We start from the raw sequence: 25,418 nt of genomic DNA on the forward strand, positions 1-25,418 counted from the left end.
TTCATTTTATAATGTCATACTGAACTGAATTCTAAGAGTTAAAAACAACAAAGGATACAATAAATGTTTTGTCATGGTTCCATAGTATTTCATTTAGGATAAGCTATATCAAAGCAGGTAGAAGTAACTGTAGCACTTGACATTTCTGAGGATTTACATATTTCCACCAGGGCAGTGGTAAAGACATTCTTCAGTGGAGGCACCACCCTAGTTAATCACGCTATCAACATCGTCTTACCTTTTCTTCTGTTATTACTATTCTTTAACTTTATGGTAGACAGTGAGTCCAGCAAATTGAGAACCTAGGATCCTGTTTATGTTTATGAATGTGACTCCAGTATATGTTGAGACATAAGGGTGGAAAAATAGGTTACATTTATATAATGCAAATGATTAAGTTAACAATGTCATTGAATATGTTGTACAAACAAGAAGAGCAAAATGGTAAACTTTTAAGAAATCATCATCCACATCATAGTTTGACGCTGTGTGGGGTTATGGACTTGACAGTTTTGCATGGAATTGCCCATACAGTATATACATATATATATATATATATATATATATATATATATATATATATTAAGATTGGACACATTGCAGTTTTTTAATGCTGGGATTATTTATAAATCAAAGAATTGTGGGTAGATGTGGGTGAACTGTGCAACATGCAGTTTGTGGACAAGAGGTAGACGTAACAGACAGATATTTGGGTTTGAGGGGGTGGTGTGTGTGTGTGTGTGTGTGTGTGTGTTTGTGTGAAAGTCTTCGTTGCTGGTGCTGTTGTGGGTCAACTCAGCAACATGCAGTTTGTGGACAAGAGGCAGATGTAACGGACTGGCGCTTCTGTTTGGAAGAGGTGTGTGTGTGTGTGTGTGTGTGTGTTTGTGTGTGTGTGTGCCTTGTTGCTGGTGTACAGTATTTCTGAATATGAATGCTGTCTGGACAGGAAATGGCATAGCTTTTATCACATGCAACCTATCCAAAATCGATTTCATATTCAGACACGTTAACCAGTAACAGCCTGGTTGCTTTGACATATCAACCCCAAATTTGATCCTGTTACACCATTTGAACAGGTGAGTCGTCCTGTTTATTCTACCATCAATTTGAGGCTATAACACATTGCAACTTACTCAACAGTGAGTAAACAGCAGATGTTCCCGCAATACTCCTAACATTACTCATATTTGTTCTAGAAACATGCCTAGTTCCTTAGGCTCCTTCCTTCTTTCAGTGGTTACGTGTTTCATGCTGGCTACACGTGAACAACTCATACATAATTCAACACAAGCTCTACAGACCTTAGAGGTGTACATTTCATTTCCATACATCAAAGCGTTCGCCCATGGCAGCCAATCAAATTCGATGGTGAAGCCTCCAAACAGGAAGTGAGGTCAAATCTCGGAAACGCTTTGAGGTGTCAAGACCATATTTGGCGGGATGATTTTGGACACCATCCAAAGTAGCCTCAGTAAATTTGGTGTAATTTGGCCACTAGGGGGCGTCGCAATTAGCAAAAATGCATTTTGTCTCATATCTCTTTACGTCTTTGGGATGACATCCACATTTTTACATTGGAGGTGCTCTGGGACATACCACTGATGAACCTAGGCAACCCGTCACGTCAGTGTAAGAATTCGGCAATCGAGGGCAATGCCGCCAAACTCGAAGCAGCTTCGCGCATTGGCCAAACTTTAGCGTTTTGACCTGAGGGCGAGCGGTCGCGTCCTCTGCCGGAGCGCTGTTGCGGCGCGTCGGAGCAAGCACACTTCGCACTTTCCCACCGGGAAATGCATTCTAGTTTAGTCTAAAAACATGCCACTGAAATGTGTTGAAAACACAACTAGTGTTGTTTTTAACACATCTGTCACGGCCACTGTGGCCGGGTTTAACAAAAGTGGAACCAAATGCAGACACCAGTAAACTTCAGTCAAATAATTGTTTTTAATGAAAGTAGTCTTCACACAGGGAAACACAGAAATCTTGAGTTCAATCCAGAGTCCATGATAATCAAAAAACTTGGAATCACACTTGAACGGCAACACTTAGGCGAGTAGCAGGCAAAAACTCACAGGCCAGGCAAAAAGCAGCAAGCAGCAAAATAGGCAAGTCCAAAATCCAACAAAGGAGAGCAGAGAAAAGGGAAAAATTCAAGGCAGAAGGATCCAGGCAGGGCAAAGGCGAAGACGTGGCTGTGGTCGAGGTTTGTAGTTGGCGTGGTCGTAGAGGGGTACAGCTTGAATAGGCTTTTGACAATGTGCTTGGTGAGGAGATAATCCAGCAATGAAGGAGCTTCAGGGCTGGAGTTACAGATGGTACGAGTTGAGAATGCTCCTTTCTTTCCCGCACATCGGGAATGCCAAAGGTGCGGCATTGTAATTAAAACTGCAACCGCAGGGGGGCAACATAAGACCGCCCTAATAACATGCAGGTTCGGCTCATGCCGGAAAAACACTCTCTGGTCAATGGAGAGGGAGAGAAATGCTTATTAGGCCTACCTTCTTTCAATGAAACAGCAGTGTCTGCTCAACTTATCATGGATATGCTTCATAAGTCAAAAACGAACACAATGTTTAGGACAGTTTGCCATTAGCTAAAAAAGTAGGCTAGTTATTTTGAACATCTCCATTACGTTAACTTTCTAAAGCATGCAATTTAAGAAGGCTTGTGCGTGTTACATCTACATAAAAACTGCGTGTTACATTTAACCCCGCGCTCTGCTGCGCTGTGAAATCGTAGCCTACAGCAGCTGGGACATTCTAAAACTCTTAACATGAAAAAGCTTAACGTGAAAATTGAGATAACGTCCATAATGATTGGAATGATTGGATTCGATATTTTGAGAGTTTTATGTGCTTATGAGAAGTAATATAAGAGAGAAATTTGGTGATCATTGGTCGTTATTTTCCAACCTTATTCCACGTTAAGCCTTTTTGTAGGCGGCAAGAGGCCTATGCTTATGTCAGATAACGTCCATAATTATTGGAGTTTGGGTCCGAGTTTTTGATAGTTTGATGTGCTTATACGGGATCTCTTCGGGATTGCCGCTGCAAAAGGTGCATTCTCAACCCGTACCCACTGTAAGTACAGGCTCAGACGAGGGCCAATTGGCCACAGGTGTGTAGCAGCGCAAGGTAGAGGTAGAGACGTGGGCGGAGCAAAACCTGGAGCACAGAGAGAGGGAGAGAGCACATGACCTGGAGCACCAGACAGGGAAAACATGATCCGGATAAAGAATGATCCGGAGCGGATCGTGACAACATCTCTGTGTCCAGATAGGGACACATTGCTTTTTGTTATATGTTGAAAAAATAACACAACTTGTATTGTTTTGAAATATTTCTGAGTACAGATAGGGACAACAGTTTGTGTTGTTTCCAACACATTCGTTATAAGAGAGTTACTTTACCATTTCCGGTTTTCTGTGAATATCCTTCACCTGCATGATGAACTTGATAAACATCCACAAGAGAAGAAACAGTGGGTAGGCCTATCTTCTATAAAAAGGTTCAGTGGCATTGCATGAAGTCCAGTGTCACCTCAGTAGTGCCAGTACAGCTTCTGAGAACATGAAATTTGACATCTGTGATAGCATCTATAGATGCGATCCCTGTGCTGTGTCTGGTTGATCGGCTTTAATTTTAGGCTTTAATTCTGACTCAGGGAGGTATACTTCCCTTTTCTGTGAATACCCTTCACCTGATAAGCCTGATAAACATCCACAGAAAGAGAAGAAAGAGTGGGTAACCTCTATAAAAGGTTCAGTGTCACTTCAGTAGTGCCAGCACAGCTTCTGAGAAGACAGGTATTGCAATTGGACATGAGTGCAGCAGATAAGACTGGACGAAACCCAGAGATGGCCCCTGAATCCCAACACTCTGGTAATTGTTTATGTTTATATTTATGGTCCTTAGCAGGGGGCGCTTACAGGGATGAATGCTATGATACACGCACCCATCTACGCCTCCATCCTTTCTGTTTTTGTTGTTTTGTTGTAGCCATGATGAAATTGAAGACTTGAACTAGTGAAATAGCTTTGTTTGCTGATAACTGCAACCATAGACAGTAAAAGAAAGTAGTCTAGCCTACAACTTCTATAACTGCTGTGTGCATGTGCTGTTATTCACTGTTCTGCTCAAACAAAAGGTGTGTAAAGTTGTGCATTAAGTGGATTTTGGTAACGGGTTTACAGCACTGTCATGCAGTTAATGCGAGACTGTGCAGAGTTGAGAATTTATGGTCGGCTATTTTGGTGTGAATACACACACAGAGGGGAAATTCTCTCTTATTGTTGAGAAGCACAGTGCGTATGGCCGTACACCTGCAGACTTACAATGACATGAATAAACAATAGCAAAATGAACAGTTAAATAGCAACGTAATATTGCCTAGATAAAGAAATTTAAAAAAATATTTGCCTGCCTAAATACAAAGAATTTGAGAGAAGCATTTGTTTTTAGCAATGTTGAAGAATTCAGTTTAGGGATTTATGTTTTTTACAGTGGTGTCACACCCAACATGAGTATAAGAAAATGTCTATTGCAGCTTTAAGATGTGTTTGTGTTTGGATCTCATTTTGCTCACATATTTGACCCACCTGTAGCACAAGGATTTTAACACTTGTTGTATGTATCTATAATGACTTGTACTGATGTTACAGGTACTGTTGGATTACCCACTAAAAAATAGATGTTTGATGGATGTGCAGATCATGTCTTTATTATGTCCGTTGGTTCAAGACCAATTCTGGACGACTGCAAGGCAATATGATACCTTTTTGGAACGTCAGAGGTCCTGTACATGTCAATACTGGATGTCTTTGCGCAGTGGGTATAAGGGAGTGATCAGACAGATAGCCTATTTGGTATACTTGATACTAATAGTAACACTGTAAGCACAAGTTCCACCACTTCCGGTTCACTTTGGAGAGTCCTTAGATGACTTAGTCTTAGTAACACCTCTCACACTACCTGTCAGTGGCACCACACCTACAGTATAATCTCCTCAATCTATCGACCCTTTCAATCTGTCCCTGGTTTCCGATTGAAATGTTCAAAACCTATGTAAATTCTTGAATGAAAATTAATTAGACTCTGGGGGTGCTCTACTGTACATTCAAAAATACCCAAAACTACTACTTTGTATCCCTCTAAAACTGTTTTAATTATTTGTTTGTCTCCAAGTTTAATATTATTTTCTGTGTCACCACCGGAATTGTAGCCTAGAAATCTAGACGCACCCTAGCGGGCAAAAATATTTCTGCCTAGCGGGATGGTCTAGTGTCGCACCGTTGAGGCCAAGCCTGCGCTATGCTCGAGTTCAGCCTAGCCAATCAGAACGCTCTATCTGTGTACAGAGTCCTTGAGCCCGCCTTAGCTCACCTTCGGCTTCCGATAAGACGCCAGGGGGCTGGACCATGCGTCCTCGTTCGACGAGTTGGGTTTGAGACCGTATCGCACAACCAGAGAAAAACAAAAGATGGATGAGGCTAACGAAGCGCGCTCGTTTGAATCGGCTTTGGAAGAGTTAGACTTGGGCTTTTCTTTGAAGTTTGAGCAGAAAGAAGCACTCAAGTCATTCGTTTTAAAGAAGGATGTATTTGCCGTTTTGCCAACCGGCTACGATTGGTCACAAATGCTGGCCTATTACGTGCAGAGGCAGTTTGAAAGACAACTGTTCATCCCACCCACAGGCTTCAACTCTGTGAATAGTCTGACCCCAGACTATACATTTCTGTGTAGTTTGGCTTGCCAGGCTACCGGAATTGCCTTTGGAACACACGTTTGTCTATACTGTTGAGAGGGTTTATAGATATTATATATTTATTACAGTGCATGCAAATGCACTGTTCTGTTCTTCCTGGGCATCTTCTTATTATAGTGCATGAAAATGCACTATATTGTTCTTCCTAGGTTTCTTATTATTACAGTGCGTTGCAAATGCACTGTTCTGCTCTTCCTAGGCATCTTCTTCTTATTATTATAGTGCATGAAAATGCACTATACTGTTATTCCAAGTTTTCTTATTATAGTGCATGAAAATGCACTATATTGTTCTCCCTAGGTTTCTTATTAGAGTGCATGAAAATGCACTCTACTGTTATCCGATTTCTTCTTCTTATTATTCTTCTAACGCTTTTTGTGCGTCTAATTCAGCTTCAACCGTTTAACGTAGAAACTTCATTCAAACTGCGCTGCGTAGATCTTACTTAGGTGACTTCAGCTATGTTATTTTCAACTATGTAACTTTTATACTTTTTGAACTATTAAATAAAAACTATTAAAATTTCCCCATTGACTTAACATTGTGATCATGACATCATAGAATCTTTATGCAAATGAACCACTCAGAGCAAATCAGAAGCCTGTGTTGTACACAGAGGCGGGAGTAACAAATAAAATCAGAAAACAATGGCGGCGGCCCTGGGGCTCGTAACTGGAAATATTAAATGTGAATTAAGGTTTCTTGACCACCTTTAATGGTTTATTTTTTATACAGTTTATTGTTTATATGCGACATAAATGTGTTCAGGACACACAGATCATTGTAGGTTAATGTAAGCTCTCTAACAGTAGAGTTAGCTTGTTAGCTTGTTGACCCATTATAACCTATTGAAAACACATAGCTAAATCGCTAGCCCACTGAAATGAACTATCGTGTTTCTGACTTGTTGTCAACATAAAAACATTCAAACGGATTGTTGTGTATGCCACCTGAACATACTTGGGCTAGATAAACCACTGGATATAATCTGAAGCACTAGACTGTCTCGCTAACTAGCAGGCTATAGGCAACAAACAACTTGGACTGGTCCGAGCTTGCTTCTGCCATTAGAAGTCCACATCTGGCAGCACATCTGGCATATGTATGCACAAAGTGCGGTTAACATAACAAACCAAACGATTTCCGACTAAAACAAATAGCCTAACGTTATCAAGCCAGGCACAATTGCTAGCCTAGGCTACGTGAATTAAAATAACGCAGACCACGAGAGACCTAGATAGTTAAGCTGTAAATAAAGCTAACTTCACTGAATCAATGTCAACTCCCGGTGTTGATCCCCGTCTTTTGGCAGGCGATTAGGCATAACATTTAAATGTTTACCACCGTTAATAGCCTATTGTGAAACTCATAGCCTGCTTCATCTAAAGTTAGGCTACAGCCAGGATGAATATTGTAATACTCCAGACACTTTGTCACACTTGAGGGAAACTTCCCGTGCTTTATTTATCAACCAAGTAGCCATATCACAACCGAGTTGCTGTCTTAGCCACAACTCACGCTTTTAACAGAGCATTATTTAACAGACCTCTCTGTCCAACTCCTTCACTCTCCGACTCCGACAACCTGCTCAAACAAACACACGCAAACACACGTACGGGCAATTCCATATCAGTTGGAACAGGTCCGACACCATGGTCCTCCGTTTTTCCTGATTTTTGGTCCAAATGTTCCTCCATGTCTCATTAGAAGAAAACCAAAATTTTAGCTGGGTATCTTGTTTAGTTTCTGAGATATGGCTCTTCAAATGTGGTTAGACGCGTCCTAAAAAAAGGCTGAAAATTCCTGTATTTAATGAGCACCACTTTTTTTTAAACCCCTCTCCTCTCTTAAGGCTACCATATTATTTTCTAAAAATTTGAACACTGGGGCAGTACCCTGTGTTGTTGTCCAAAGTCATAAAGGAATCACAGTCCTTCCCACCATTGGAGACTTATTCATCGAAACAAACCCATATTTGTTTTGAAAGCAATGAAAAAAAACAACTGTTTTTGTTCTGTTATGGTCATGAATGGCTAGCACTCACAGTTTTAAAACTCTACATATATATAGTCCATAAGTCAGAGAACATGTTGACAAAAAATTGAGAATGTTAGTTTTCGTATTTCGAGGCTATGAGCCTTCAAAGTTGGCCAAAATGGCGTTTTTTCTTAAAAATGCCACTTTTATTGCCTTTTTCCAAGGACAAGATGAAATGCAAATCCAACATTTCTTTTTTTCTGCAATAGTGTGGCACTTTGTAGATCATGTGAATGTGGTAGATCCAACCTGTCCATTTTAATATCCCCACAGCACATGTCTGAAGTTAGAAAAAATGAAAAAATGTCTTGGCTGAAGGAGGTGTTGGTTTGATTTGTATGAACCTCTTAGAAGGACAATATGGGGTGTAAACCCATTTTGTCTTTTTGAGGCATCAGCATGCCATCCTGTAAACAGGATAAAAATCTTATATCCCATTTTTACTCTTTATTGATCCCTTAGAATATGTCCAAAAGCTGTCATAAATGAAAAAAGGCGACTAAATTGAGGGGCTTAAATGGCCAAGTGGATCAAGTCACACAAGGCTACAAATGTAATATAAGACAGATGAGATACTGAGGGAGAACACTGTGAAATGTTTAACCCTGTTACGATGGCCTTTGAACCCACTGTGTCCCTAATATCCTGTGATAACCGGAAGTTGGTTTAAAACAGGAAATAAACTTTAAAAAGGCTATATCTAGAGAACGGAAGGTCATAGAAATAAACATTCACTTCTTGCTTGATCCTCATGGTCGAATTATGTCTGATGGAGCAAATCAGATTGAGTCTACGACCTTCCGTTCAAGAGTTGTTCGCAAAAAACTATTTCCCATTGAAACTAATGGGAAAAAACAAAAAACAGAAGTGTTGAGGCCAAAATCATGGTTTGAGATATTGTGTAGGAGTATGTTTCAGACCATTTGGAGTTGATTGGTACCCACTTTGTGTGACATAAAAAAAAATCCCCCCTTAGGGTTTAACTTATGGATGGATATGGATGACCAAAAAGTGTAGGATTTTCACTGGTCCTAGGGTTATGTTTATCTAAGTGGATCTCGGGTTAATTGTCCAGGGATACCATTAGAACAAATCACAATGCATGCTGCATCCAACGGTAACTCCAACAGCAACCAGGAGACAATATGCTTCATGCAGAAGAAATTTGTTTAATAAGAATGAACCTCAGTTAAGGACACAGTGGGTTCAAAGGCCATCATAGCAGGGGTTATACATTTCAGTGTTCTCCCTCAGTATCTCTTCTGTCTTATATTTCATTTTTAGCCTTGTGTGACTTGATCCACTTGGCCATTTAAGCCCCTCAATTTAGTCGCCTTTTTTCATTTATGACAGCTTTTGGACATATTCTAAGGGATCAATAAAGAGTAAAAATGGGATATAAGATTTTTATCCTGTTTACAGGATGGCATGCTGATGCCTCAAAAAGACAAAATGGGTTTACACCCCATATTGTCCTTCTAAGAGGTTCATACAAATCAAACCAACACCTCCTTCAGCCAAGACATTTTTTCATTTTTTCTAACTTCAGACATGTGCTGTGGGGATATTAAAATGGACAGGTTGGATCTACCACATTCACATGATCTACAAAGTGCCACACTATTGCAGAAAAAAAGAAATGTTGGATTTGCATTTCATCTTGTCCTTGGAAAAAGGCAATAAAAGTGGCATTTTTAGGAAAAAACGCCATTTTGGCCAACTTTGAAGGCTCATAGCCTCGAAATACGAAAACTAACATTCTCAATTTTTTGTCAACATGTTCTCTTACTCATGGACTATATATATGTAGAGTTTTAAAACTGTGAGTGCTAGCCATTCATCACCATAAGAGAACAAACACAGGTTTTTTTTTTCCATTGCTTTCAAAAAAAATATGGGTTTGTTTCGATGAATAAGTCTCCAATGGTGGGAAGGACTGTAATTCCTTTGTGATTTTGGACAACAACACAGGGTACTGCCCCAGTGTTCAAATTTTTAGAAAATAATATGGTAGCCTTAAGAGAGGAGAGGGGTTTAAAAAAAAGTGGTGCTCATTAATTACAGGAATTTTCAGCCTTTTTTTAGGATGCGTCTATCCACATTTGAAGAGCCATATCTCAGAAACCAAACAAGATAACAAGCTAAAATTTTGGTTTTCTTCTAATGAGACATGGAGGAACATGTGCACCAAAAATCAGGAAAAACTGAGGACCATGGTGTCGGACCTGTTCCAACTGATATGGAATTGCCCGTACCTAAAACTCCACCCCTAAGTTCCCCTTAAAGGGACACAACTATTTCAGGACGTTACCCATTCATATATCATCTGGCTGCATAGCTACAGTGATTACTTTGTTAAAGTTTAGCGATTTTGTTTTAAAACCGCTAAAACGAGGATGGTGATGACAAAGTTTACAAGTAGCAAAACCCGTCTGGCTGCGCTAATAAACGTCTTTTCACAAAATAGCTGCTGGGTCCTTGACGTCGGACTTAACAACCGAATAAAGAGGATATCACAATTATATGATATCAATGTAATTCGGCTACACAGCCTGCCGAAATGACCGTTGAATATTTTATCAATTTGAAAAATATAGACCTAATCATTCAGCCAATAACGTCGGCGTCGCCTAACTGTGATTTTTGTGTGCAATGCACACCCTAGCTCTTCTACAGTCACGATAACGCAATACAATTATGATGTTTAACATAGGCAATGTGAGCCTGCATGATAGACAGTAAAAGAATGACCTCTGAAGATTTCACCATTTCTAAAAAAGTTAATTTATCCACGCATATTGTCTACTCAAATTATCTCTTGCTGTGAACCCTCGTGCTCTCATGCTAAATTGCAGAGTTTATTGTAGCAAAAAAAAAAAACAACCATTCATGGTTTAACCATAAATGCATGACTTCATATCACAACATAATATCGATGTTACAGTAGGTTATAAAATAAACTAAGCCTAGTTTGCCTTTGGACTGTTCAAGAGCTCCATGCTGGTGTTATCTATATATGATCAGTTTGGAAATTGTCCTTCTGTTTATCAACACTCATGTCTGATTCAATTACCACCTAGGAACTTCCACCTAATTTAGCAACCTACATAGCAGAGTAACCACTATGAATACCCTATGATAAACCTAACAGCTATCTCAATTACCCTTGCAACAATATAGAAATCATCGCAATCACCCTAGTAATGTTAACAAAGACCACTTTCCATTCAATTCAACTTTCCATTTCCACTTTCTCTCCATCCATTTACTTCCAACTATTTATTCCTTCATTAAACTGTCCTCCTATCAACATCCATTAATCTACCTATACATCCATTAAACTATTTGTCTATCAACATTCATTAAACTATCTGTCTTATCAACATCCATTAAACTGTCTACCTCTACACAGCCCTTAAACTATGTCTATTAAACTATCTGCCTATCAACATTTATTAAACCACGTCAACCTAGCAACCATATATGTCTTAGCAACACCTAACAATCTCAATTACCTATTTATAGATCAGTGGTAAATCCTCATTCGCTCAGTTTTACCCCATCTCATTTCAACTTTGAAAACTTTATCGTTTAATTTATATGATTTAAAAAAAAAAAAAAATTCTCCCATAGACTTAACATTGGATTATGACATCACAATAAAGTCGTTAAGCAATTAGAATCTTAAGCCAGGTGTTCAAAGCCACCTGGCAGCAACTCTCTCTGTCTCAGGCTTTCTGGCTCTCTTAAGACTACATATCCTGTTCAACTGTTTCCTCTACCTACAACTGTTTCAAAATAAAAGTCCTCATCATTTTTGCATTTTCATGCACTCGTAATTTCCTTGGAATTACATCTCTAGTTAAGGCTGTTGTTTTATTACAGTGCATGAAAATGCACTGTACTTTTCCTATCTAGGCTTCTTCTTATTATTATTCCGCTTACCAAATTCATTTTTTCTATTCAGGTCGAACCGTTTAACCTAGAAACTTCATTCAAACGTTGCAACGTAGGTCTTCAATAGGGGAATGCTGCTATGTATTTTCCAACTTTGGTTATCTATATATGATCAGTTTGGAAATTGTCCTTCTGTTTATCAACACTCATGTCTGATTCAATTACCACCTAGGAACCTCCACCTAATTTAGCAACCTACATAGCAGAGTAACCACTATGAATACCCTATGATAAACCTAACAGCTATCTCAATTACCCTTGCAACAATATAGAAATCATCGCAATCACCCTAGTAATGTTAACAAAGACCACTTTCCATTCAATTCAACTTTCCATTTCCACTTTCTCTCCATCCATTTACTTCCAACTATTTATTCCTTCATTAAACTGTCCTCCTATCAACATCCATTAATCTACCTATACATCCATTAAACTATTTGTCTATCAACATTCATTAAACTATCTGTCTTATCAACATCCATTAAACTGTCTACCTCTACACAGCCCTTAAACTATGTCTATTAAACTATCTGCCTATCAACATTTATTAAACCACGTCAACCTAGCAACCATATATGTCTTAGCAACACCTAACAATCTCAATTACCTATTTATAGATCAGTGGTAAATCCTCATTCGCTCAGTTTTACCCCATCTCATTTCAACTTTGAAAACTTTATCGTTTAATTTATATGATTTAAAAAAAAAAAAAAATTCTCCCATAGACTTAACATTGGATTATGACATCACAATAAAGTCGTTAAGCAATTAGAATCTTAAGCCAGGTGTTCAAAGCCACCTGGCAGCAACTCTCTCTGTCTCAGGCTTTCTGGCTCTCTTAAGACTACATATCCTGTTCAACTGTTTCCTCTACCTACAACTGTTTCAAAATAAAAGTCCTCATCATTTTTGCATTTTCATGCACTCGTAATTTCCTTGGAATTACATCTCTAGTTAAGGCTGTTGTTTTATTACAGTGCATGAAAATGCACTGTACTTTTCCTATCTAGGCTTCTTCTTATTATTATTCCGCTTACCAAATTCATTTTTTCTATTCAGGTCGAACCGTTTAACCTAGAAACTTCATTCAAACGTTGCAACGTAGGTCTTCAATAGGGGAATGCTGCTATGTATTTTCCAACTTTGGTTATCTATATATGATCAGTTTGGAAATTGTCCTTCTGTTTATCAACACTCATGTCTGATTCAATTACCACCTAGGAACCTCCACCTAATTTAGCAACCTACATAGCAGAGTAACCACTATGAATACCCTATGATAAACCTAACAGCTATCTCAATTACCCTTGCAACAATATAGAAATCATCGCAATCACCCTAGTAATGTTAACAAAGACCACTTTCCATTCAATTCAACTTTCCATTTCCACTTTCTCTCCATCCATTTACTTCCAACTATTTATTCCTTCATTAAACTGTCCTCCTATCAACATCCATTAATCTACCTATACATCCATTAAACTATTTGTCTATCAACATTCATTAAACTATCTGTCTTATCAACATCCATTAAACTGTCTACCTCTACACAGCCCTTAAACTATGTCTATTAAACTATCTGCCTATCAACATTTATTAAACCACGTCAACCTAGCAACCATATATGTCTTAGCAACACCTAACAATCTCAATTACCTATTTATAGATCAGTGGTAAATCCTCATTCGCTCAGTTTTACCCCATCTCATTTCAACTTTGAAAACTTTATCGTTTAATTTATATGATTTAAAAAAAAAAAAAAAAATTCTCCCATAGACTTAACATTGGATTATGACATCACAATAAAGTCGTTAAGCAATTAGAATCTTAAACCAGGTGTTCAAAGCCACCTGGCAGCAACTCTCTCTGTCTCAGGCTTTCTGGCTCTCTTAAGACTACATATCCTGTTCAACTGTTTCCTCTACCTACAACTGTTTCAAAATAAAAGTCCTCATCATTTTTGCATTTTCATGCACTCGTTATTTCCTTGGAATTACATCTCTAGTTATTATAGTGCATGAAAATGCACTATATTGTTCTTCCTAGGTTTCTTATTATTCCAACTTCTTCTAACGCTCGCAATTCAGCTTGAACCGTTTAACGTAGAAACTTGATTCAAACTTTGCTACGTAGGTCTTACTGAGGAGACCTGTGCAATGTATTTTTCAACTTTGTAACTTTTATACTTTTTAAACTATAAATTAAAAACTATTAAACATTTCCCCATAGACTTAACATTGCTCATTATGACATCACGGCAGCAATTAGAATGTTACGCCAGGTGGCCAGTCCAGGTGCAGCAGCTCTCTCTCTCTCTCAGGCTCTTGAGACTACATTTTCTGTTCCCCTGTATCAACTGTATCAACATAAGTCTTCCTAATTCCATCCAACTTTCTATCCATTCATCTTCTTCAAACCATTCACTCATCCACCCATTCTAAACAGTCTGCCTATCAACATCAATTAGACGATCTACATTCAACTTTTAAACAATCTACTCTGTCTCAGGCTTACACTCTGGCTCTCTTAAGACTAGCCAGTTACACCTGTATCTGTATCCACTACTCTCAGTAGAGAGCTGTGTCTCTCCACTCTACAAGAATATAAGGCACATTCCATCCAACTTTCTATCCATTCATCTTCTTCAGACCATTCACTCATCCACCCATTAAACTGTCTATCAACATCTATTAAACAATCTGCCTATCAACATCCATTAAACTCTCTGTCTATCAACATTAATTAGACTATCTACATTCAACTTTTAAACAATCTACTCTGTCTCAGGCTTACACTCTGGCTCTCTTTAGACTAGCCAGTTAAATTGATTACACCTGTATCTGTATCCACTACTCTCAGTAGAGAGCTGTGTCTCTCCACTCTACAAGAATATAAGGCACATTCCATCCAACTTTCTATCCATTCATCTTCTTCAGACCATTCACTCATCCACCCATTAAACTGTCTATCAACAGTGATGATTGATTACACCTGTATCAACTACTCTCAGAGAGCTGTATCAGTGTCTCTCTTAACAAGAATATAAGGCACATTCCATCCAACCTTCTATCCATTCATCTTCTTCAGACCATTCACTCATCCACTCATTAAACTGTCAATCAATATCTATTAAACAATCTGCCTATCAACATCCATGAAACATTCTGTCTATCAACATTAATTAGACTATCTACATACAACTTTTAAAGTATTTACTGTGGGTGCCTCTCAAGCAGCGTTTATATGTCCTCCCTCGCTCCTCGATCCTCAATGATCTACATAAAGAAAGATAGAAGAAGGGCTAGACTATCCCATTGTTGCCGCTCCATCATTCTTTATGTAGATCAGTGAGGATCGAGGAGCGAGAGAGGACGCGTAAACGCTATATGAGAGGCACCTTCTGTCTCAGGCTTTAAGCATACAATCTCATTAAGACTACAGATCCTGTTTCACTACTTCCTCTGTCCACAACTGTTTCAAAATAAAGGTCCTCACTGCAATAATACACTATTAAATCATTTAACCATTGTAACTACTCAACTATTTAACTGTTCAACCATTCCAATTGTCAGTTATCAACTATGCTTCCAGTCAACTACACGAAAACTCCATGTACCTAGCAACCAACATAGCAACTATTAAAATTAAGCGTTTATGACCGTGTCCATAGCAACCAACATGATTATACTGCAGTAACTTATTGTTTCCTGATAGTGGCCACCATGGATACCCTAGCAACAAATGTTTCAAAATAAAAGTCCTATAAAAGCAAGTTAGCTAGTTAGCATGGTTAGCATAGTTAACATTGTTAAAATTTTTAGCATAACTGCAAAAAAACATCAACTAAGTTAGCTAATCAACCTGGTTAGCATTGTTAGCAATTTTAGCATTGTTAGCATAGTTAGCATTTTTAGCATTATTTCTAGAAATCATCAGTTAAGTTAGCTAATCAACCTGGTTAGCATTGTTAGCTTAAGTTAGCATTGCTACCATAGTTAGCATTGCTAGCATAGTTAGCATTTTTAGCATAACTGCTAGAAATCATTAGCTAAGTTAGCTAATCAACCTGGTTAGCACTGTGAGCATAGTTAGCATAGTTAACATTTTTACCATTACTGCATGAAATCAGTAGCTAAGTTAACCAATCAACCTGGTTATCATTGTTACCATAGTTAACATTTTAACATGAATAGTAATCATTAGTTAAGTTAGAACTGGGAATGTTTCAGCTTTAAACTGTCTACCTTCACACTATCAACTCTCTGTAAACTATGCAACCACCATGTTTACCTTAGCTACACCTTAGTAACCATATCTACATTATCTATCTATTTTTGCATTTCATGCACTGGTAATTCCTTGGAATTGCATTTCTAGTTATAGTGCATGAAAATGCACTATACTGTTCTTCCAAGTCTTCTTCCGCAACTTCTTATTATTCTTCTTCTAACGCACGCAATTCAGCTTGAACCGTTTAACGTAGAAACTTCATTCAAACGTTGTTGCGTAGGTCTTGCTTACAGTTAAGCCCAAAATTATTAGCCCCCCTGAAATTTTGGAACATTATTCTAAAATTCTCCCTAAATTTTTCATCCCTGATCAAATTTTAAAAATCAAACATTCGTCAGTGTTATTATGTAGAATCTGGTGCATTTTGGAGTGTTAATATATGATTAGGAATGCTTAATCTCAAATTGTGTGAAAAGTGGAGTGGTCAAAATTAATAGCCCCCATGTGATTTTTTTGCTTTTAAACACGCACGACCAACCTGTCACCTTTCAAGCCACACCTTTGCAGTTAGTTTATGTCCAGACAACACCTGAACACCCAACCAGCATTGATTGTTTACCTAAAGACTTCAAGGAACAGGCCTACAGGCACTTGAACACCTGTCTGAGAGGGGACTGCCTTTACAGGCATACTGAAGATAAAGGAAATCTGTCTGGACCTCAGAAAGAACATCATTGAGGCCTATAATATGGAGAAAGGCTATACTGTAATCTCTAGATGCTTCACAGTCTGTAGAACAGGTGTGCAAGGCATCATTACAAAGTTCAAAGAGTTCCAAGTTTGTGCATAACAAACCTAAGTGTGGATTAAAATGCTAAATATCTCAATCTAGAGAGAAAAATCATCAGGGATGTTAGCAAGCAACCCTGCACATCTGCCAAAATGATAGTTGCTGACCTTGAGACCTCTGGGGTTAAAGTCTTGAGGAAGACAGTAGCGAGGGATTTTTATTGTGGAGGTCTCCAAGGTCATCGGCTGAGAAAAAATCCATCACTCCAAAAGGGGCGCTTCAAAGTCAGACTGAACTTTGCCCATGCACATTTAAAAGCTAAAAATGAGTTTTGGAAAACTGTCCTTTGGTCTGATGACATTAAACTGGAGCTGTTTGGGCACATGGATGTTGCCTATGTTTGGCAAAAAAAGGGAAGGCCTACAACCATAAAAATACAGTTCCCACAGTGAAGCATGGTGGTAGGAGCATCATGTTATGGGGCTGTTTTGCTGTCTCAGGCACAGGGAGCCTTGTTTGGGTGCATGGGATCATGAAAAAGAAAGATTATGTCTACCTTTTGAGGGATAACATCAAGACGCCTGCTCTTAGTCTAGGCTTAGGTCACCACCAGGTCCTTCAGCATGATAATAACCCAAAGCATAGTGAAAAGTGGTCTAAAACGCCCGAAAGGATACCAAAATCAAGGTGCTGGAATAGCCTACACAGAAACCAGACCTCAACCCCATTAAGAATCTGTGGCATGTGCTTAAAGCAAGAGTCCATACAAGAAAACTATGCAGTTTGGACGAGCTGGAGCTAAAGAGTGCTTAAGAGATATGTGCAACCTAGTAAAAGACTATTCAAAGAAGTTGTTGTCAGTTGAAGCAAAGAAAGGCTACACTATTGACTATTAATGGTCTGGGGGCTAATAATTTTGAACATGTCAATTTTTGCTTTTCTTGTCACAAATCAGAGCATGAGTAAACAATGATCATCAAACTTTGTGGGCATACTGTCTTTGCGCTTCTGTAATCATATAAACTAGGCACATTTTTGGACATGGTCATTTTCATGTATAAACAAAGGATTATGTCTGAATTCATAAGGGGGGCTAATAATTTTGGGCTTAACTGTATGCCATGTGTGCTTTGTATTTTTCAACTTTGTAACTTTTTTACTTTTTAAACTATTAGTTAAAAACTATTACAATTTCCCCCATAGACTTAACATTGCTCATTATGACATCACGGCAGCAATTAGAATCTTAAGCCAGGTGGCCGGCCACCTGGGCACCAACTGTCAGTTTCTCTGGCTTTAAGCATACAGTCTCTCAGAAGACTACACATATCCTGTTAAACTGTTTCCTCTGTCCACAACTGTTTCAAAATAAAAGTCCTCACTGCAATAATACACTATTAAATCATTTAACCATTGAAACTACTCAACTATTTAACTGTTCAACCATTCCAACTGTCAGTTATCATCCACTATGCCTCCAGTCAACTACATGAAACCTCCATGTACCTAGCAACCAACATAGCAACCATTAAAATTAAGTGTTTATGACCGTTTCCATAGCAACCAACATGATTATACTGCAGTAACTTATTGTTAATTGATAGTGGCCACCATGGATACCTTAGCAACAAATGTTTCAAAATAAAAGTCCTCACTAGCAAGTTAGCTAGTTAGCATTGTTAGCATAGTTAGCATTTTTAACATAACTGCAAAAAAGCATCAACTAAGTTAGCTAATCAGCCTGGTTAGCATTATTAGCAAATTTAGCATTGTTAGCATAGTTAGCATTTTTAGCATTACTGCTAGAAATCATCGATTAAGTTAGCTAATCAACCTGGTTAGCATTGTTAGTAAAATTAGCATTGCTAGCATAGTTAGCATTTTTAACGTAACTGCTAGAAATCATTACCTAAGTTAGCTAATCAACATTTTAACATGGATAGAAATCATTAGTTAAGTTAGAGCTGGAATGTTTCATCTTTAAACTGTCTACCTTCACACTATCAACTCTCTGTAAACTATGCAACCACCATGTTTACCCTAGCTACACCTAAGTAACCATATCTACATTATCTATCTATTTTTGCATTTTCATGCACTGGTAATTCCTTGGAATTGCATTTCTAGTTATTACAGTGCATGAAAATGCACTGTACTGTTCTTCCTAGGCTTTTTCTTATTATTACAGTGCATGAAAATGCACTGTACTGTTCTTCCTATTCTTCTTATTATTATTATTATAGTGCATGAAAATGCACTATATTGTTCTTCCTAGGTTTCTTATTATTATTCTTTTTCTTCTAACGCTCGCAATTCAGCTTGAACCGTTTAACGTAGAAACTTGATTCAAACTTTGCTACGTAGGTCTTACTAAGGAGACCTGTGCAATATATTTTTCAACTTTGTAACTTTTATACTTTTTAAACTGTAAATTAAAAATTATTAAACATTTCCCCATAGACTTAACATTGCTCATTATGACATCACTGCAGCAATTAGAATGTTACGCCAGGTGGCCAGTCCAGGTGCAGCAGCTCTCTCTCTCTCTCAGGCTACATACACTGGCTCTCTTAAGACTAGCCAGTTAAATTGATTACACCTGTATCTGTATCCACTACTCTCAGTAGAGAGCTGTGTCTCTCCAGTCTACAAGAATATAAGGCACATTCCATCCAACTTTCTATCCATTCATCTTCTTCAGACCATTCACTCATCCACCCATTAAACTGTCTATCAACATCTATTAAACAATCTGCCTATCAACATCCATTAAACTCTCTGTCTATCAACATTAATTAGACTATCTACATTCAACTTTTAAATGATTTACTCTGTCTCAGGCTTTAAGCACACTCTGGTTCTCTTAAGACTAGCCAGTTAAATTTATTACACCTGTATCAACTACTCTCAGAGAGCTGTATCAGTGTCTCTCTTAACAAGAATATAAGGCACATTCCATCCAACCTTCTATCAATTCATCTTCTTCAGACCATTCACTCATCCACCCATTAAACTGTCAATCAATATCTATTAAACAATCTGCCTATCAACATCCATTAAACATTCTGTCTATCAACATTAATTAGACTATCTACATACAAGTATTTACTGTGGGTGCCTCTCAAGCAGCGTTTATATGTCCTCACTCGCTCCTCGGGCCTCGACCCTCAATGATCTACATAAAGAAAGATAGAAGGGCTAGACTATCCCATTGTTGCCGCTCCATCATTCTTTATGTAGATCAGTGAATTGTCAATTGTTTCCTCTGTCCACAACTGTTTCAAAATAAAAGTCCTCACTGCAATAATACACCATTAAATCATTTAACCATTGAAACTACTCAACTATTGAACTGTTCAACCATTCCAACTGTCAGTTATCATCCACTATGCCTCCAGTCAACTACATGAAACCTCCATGTACCTAGCAACCAACATAGCAACCATTAAAATTAAGTGTTTATGACCGTTTCCATAGCAACCAACATGATTATACTGCAGTAACTTCTTGTTTCCTGATAGTGGCCACCATGGATACCCTAGCAACAAATGTTTCAAAATAAAAGTCCTCACTAGCAAGTTAGCTAGTTAGCATTTTTAGCATAACTGCAAAAAATCATCAACTAAGTTAGCTTATCAACCTGGTTAGCATTGTTAGCATATTTAGCATGGTTAGCATTTTTAGCATTACTGCTAGAAATCATCAGTTAAGTTAGCTAATCAACCTGGTTAGCATTGTTAGTAAAGTTAGCATTGCTAGCATAATTAGCATTTTTAGCGTAACTGCTAGAAATCATTAGCTAAGTTAGCTAATCAACATTTTAACATGAATAGAAATCATTAATTAAGTTAGAACTGGAATGTTTCATCTTTAAACTGTCTACCTTCACACTATCAACTCTCTGTAAACTATGCAACCACCATGTTTACCCTAGCTACACCTTAGTAGCCATATCTACATTATCTATCTATTTTTGCATTTTCATGCACTGGTAATTCCTTGGAATTGCATTTCTAGTTAAACTTCTTCTTCTAACGCTCGCAATTCAGCTTCAACCGTTTAACGTAGAAACTTCATTCAAACTTTGTTGCGTAGGTCTTGCTTATGCCATATGTGCTTTATATTTTTCAACTTTGTAACTTTTATACTTTTTAAACTATTAGTTAAAAACTATCACCATTTCCCCCATAGACTTAACATTGCTCATTATGACATCACGGCAGCAATTAGAATGTTACCCCAGCTGGTCAGCCACCTGGGCACCAACTGTCAGTTTCTCTCAGGCTCCTCTCTGAAGACTACATATTCTGTTCCCCTGTATCCTCTGTGCACAACAGTATCAAAATAAGTCCTCCTAATTCCATCCAACTTTATATCCATTCATCTTCTTCAAACCATTCACTCATCCACCCATTCTAAACAGTCTGCCTATCAACAACATCAATTAGACGCTCTACATTGAACTTTTAAACAATCTACTCTGTCTCAGGCTGGCTCTCTTAAGACTAGCCAGTTAAATTGATTACACCTGTATCTGTATCCACTACTCTCAGTAGAGAGCTGTGTCTCTCCATTCTACAAGAATATAAGGCACATTCCATCCAACATTCTATCCATTCATCTTCTTCAGACCATTCACTCATCCACCCATTAAACTGTCTATCAACATCTATTAAACAATCTGTCTAACATCCATTAAACTCTCTGTCTATCAACATTAATTAGACTATCTACATTCAACTTTTAAATTATTTACTCTGTCTCAGGCTTTAAGATATTCTGGCTCTCTTAAGACTAGCCAGTTAAATTGATTACACCTGTATCAACTACTCTCAGAGAGCTGTATCAGTGTCTCTCTTAACAAGAATATAAGGCACATTCCATCCAACCTTCTATCCATTCATCTTCTTCAGACCATTCACTCATCCACCCATTAAACTGTCAATCAATATCTATTAAACAATCTGCCTATCAACATCCATTAAACATTCTATCTATCAACATTAATTAGACTATCTACATACAACTTTTAAAGTATTTACTGTGGGTCCCTCTCAAGCAGCGTTTATATGTCCTCCCTCGATCCTCGATCCTCAATGATCTACATAAAGAAAGATAGAAGAAGGGCTAGACTATCCCATTGTTGCCGCTCCATCATTCTTTATGTAGATCAGTGAGGAGCGAGAGAGGACGCGTAAACGCTATGAGAAGCACCTTCTGTCTCAGGCTTTAAGCATACAATCTCATTAAGACTACAGATCCTGTTTCACTACTTCCTCTGTCCACAACTGTTTCAAAATAAAGGTCCTCACTGCAATAATACACTATTAAATCATTTAACCATTGAAACTACTCAACTATTGAACTGTTCAACCATTCCAACTGTCAGTTATCATCCACTATGCCTCCAGTCAACTACATGAAACCTCCATGTACCTAGCAACCAACATAGCAACCATTAAAAAGTGTTTATGACCGTTTCCATAGCAACCAACATGATTATACAGCAGTAACTTCTTGTTTCCTGATAGTGGCCACCATGGATACCCTAGCAACAAATGTTTCAAAATAAAAGTCCTCACTAGCAAGTTAGCTAGTTACCATGGTTAGCATAGTTAGCATTGTTAGCATAGTTAGCATTTTTAGCATAACTGCAAAAAATCATCAACTAAGTTAGCTAATTAACCTGGTTAGCATTGTTAGCAAATTTAGCATTGTTAGCATAGTTAGCATTTTTAGCATTACTGCTAGAAATCATCGGTTAAGTTAGCTAATCAACCTGGTTAGCATTGTTAGCATTGCTAGCATAGTAAGCATTTTTAGCGTAACTGCTAGAAATCATTAGCTAAGTTAGCTAATCAACATTTTAACATGAATAGAAATCATTAGTTAAGTTAGAACTGGAACGTTTCATCTTTAAACTGTCTACCTTCACACTATCAACTCTCTGTAAACTATGCAACCACCATGTTTACCCTAGCTACACCTTAGTAACCATATCTACATTATCTATCTATTTTTGCATTTTCATGCACTGGTAATTCCTTGGAATTGCATTTCTAGTTATTCTTCTTCTAACGCAGCCAATTCAGCTTCAACCTCTTAACGTAGAAACACCATTCAAATTTTGTCACGTAGGTCTTACTTACGCGATGTGGGCTTTGTATTTTTCAACTTTGTAACTTTTATACTTTTTAAACTATTAGTTAAAAACTATTACAATTTCCCCCATAGACTTAACATTGCTCATTATGACATCACGGCAGCAATTAGAATCTTACTCCAGCTGGTCAGCCACCTGGGCACCAACTGTCAGTTTCTCTCAGGCTAGAGCATACAATCTCATACAAGTGCATACAATCTCTCTGAAGACTACATATTCTGTTCCCCTGTATCCTCTGCGCACAACAGTATCAAAACTAGAGAATGTAATTCCAGGGAAATTACGAGTGCATGAAAATGCAAAAATGTATAGATACAGTAGATAATGTAGATATAGTTACTAAGGTGTAGCTAGGGTAAACATGGTGGTTGCATAGTTTAAAGAAAGCTGAGTGTGAAGGTAGACAGTTTAAAGCTTAAAGATTACAGTTCTAACTGAACTAATGATTTCTAGCAGTTATGCTAAAAATGCTAACAATGCTAACCAGGTTGATTAGCTAACTTAGCTAATCATTTCTAACAGTTATGCTAAAAATGCTAACTATGCTAACAATGCTAACTATGCTAACAATGCTAACCAGGTTGATTAGCTAACTTAGCTAATCATTTCTAGCAGTTATGCTAAAAATGCTAACTATGCTAACAATGCTAACCATGTTAACTAGCTAACTTGCTAGTGAGGACTTATATTTTGAAACATTTGTTGATAGGGTATCTATGGTGGCCACTATCAAGAATAAAGAAGTTACTGTAGTAAAATCATGTCGGTTGCTATGGAAACGGTCATAAACGCTTAATTTTAATGGTTGCTATGTTGGTTGCTAGGTACATGGAGGTTTCATTTAGTTGACTGGAGGCATAGTTGATGATAACTGACAGTTGGAATGGTTGAACAGTTAAATAGTTGAGTAGTTTCAATGGTTAAATGATTTAATAGTGTTTTATTGCAGTGAGGACTTTTATTTTGAAACAGTTGTGGACAGAGGAAGTATGAAACAGGATCTGTAGTCTTAATGAGATTGTATACTTAAAACCTGAGAGAAAGAGAGAGCTGCTGCACCTGGACTGGCCATCTGGCATAAGATTCTAATTGCCCTATTATGATGTCATAATCACAATGTTAAGTCTATGGGGGAAATTTTAATAGTTTTTATTTAATAGTTCAAAAAGTATAAAAGTTACAAAGTTGAAAAATACATAGCTGAAGTCACCTAAGTAAGACCTACGCAGCGCAGTTTGAATGAAGTTTCTACGTTAAACGGTTGAAGCTGAATTGGACGCACAAAAACGTTAGAAGATAAATAAAAATAACTAGAAATGCAATTCCAAGGAATTACCAGTGCATGAAAATGCAAAAGGGTGGTTGACATGACATGGCCTTTTTTTGGTCCAGAGTGTCAAACTGAAGTAAAGAAATGTCTAATCTGAAAATAAATGTGGTTATATTGTTCAGAAAAACCTGCTTTATATGAACATATGGACCATTCATGCCAGCCATATTCCTATTTCTCAAAATTCTCAGCCAAACCAGGAAAAGCTCATATGGCGTGACTGTCCCGAGCCCATTTCATAAAGTTTGATTTTGAATAAAAAAAAATCGAATTAATATATTTTCCCATTACTTAGATACAATGAATACTAAAGATTTCTACTTGTAAGTCTGTAGTGTTTAAAGTCCAGGCATAATATTTTTGAACAAGCCATAAACAAAAACATTTTGTCCCAAAAATCAATATCATATGGTGTGACCCTAAATTATGTTTTTTAAATGTGCAATTGTGTGGAGACCTTTAGGGATAGGGGGTCCTTCCTCATTCAGGAAGTATAATAACTTCTCAGAAGGACATTGAAAGTTTACGTGTTGAGTTATCTCTCATATTTCTTTCAATAAATCAAGTATTTCCAGCACTCCTATCTCAGTTCCACTTTTCGCTGTCTTTTGGTGTGACCCATTTTTCAGGAAAATTTCAAAAGTAAATAGTTTTTTGGTACAAATGACCTTTACATCTATGTTACCATGTTAAAGTGAGCATATGATTTTGGTCCTAGCATGTAGCCTCAAGACTCATTGTTCTGCTAAGTGCATGAAACCTCATATGGAGTGACCCCATATCATATGGTGTGATGGGGTTTTGCTGTCACACCATATGATTTATTTGTCACACTATATGATATAATCTGCATTTTCCTACATAAATAATGTTTTTTTCAAACATATGTTTAATTAATAGTTTAGTGTTATACATATTTTAACATATTTAACATTTTGTTAACATTTATTATTTAATATGTGGCACCTATTACCCAGGTGCTATGCAATATCTGGTGGAATTCTGTTTTACAAAGTTCTGAGTTTTTAACAGTGATCCTTTATGTGATACATTTGTCTTAAACTGTGATTTATTGTTTGTGAAATGCATATATTCACATTTTTGCGTTAACAGATTGTTATTTGGTGTAATTTATCATATGGTGT

At 37.6% G+C, this 25,418-nt stretch overlaps 1 protein-coding gene across 1 annotated transcript in view; it reads left to right on the forward strand.

Moving 5' to 3' along the window:
• Window positions 1-3,826: 3,826 nt before the first annotated feature.
• The window catches only part of LOC134087050 (CD209 antigen-like protein E), a 48,509-nt gene continuing 26,917 nt past the window's right edge, over window positions 3,827-25,418 (forward strand). The window contains exon 1 of the mRNA XM_062540249.1: window positions 3,827-3,884. Within this exon, the coding sequence (XP_062396233.1) occupies window positions 3,860-3,884 (25 nt within the window). The 5' untranslated portion in view covers window positions 3,827-3,859. The remainder of the gene's footprint in view (window positions 3,885-25,418) is intronic.

Source organism: Sardina pilchardus, chromosome 7 (genome assembly GCF_963854185.1).
Source record: "Sardina pilchardus chromosome 7, fSarPil1.1, whole genome shotgun sequence".
Classification (NCBI taxonomy): Eukaryota; Metazoa; Chordata; class Actinopteri; order Clupeiformes; family Clupeidae; genus Sardina; species Sardina pilchardus.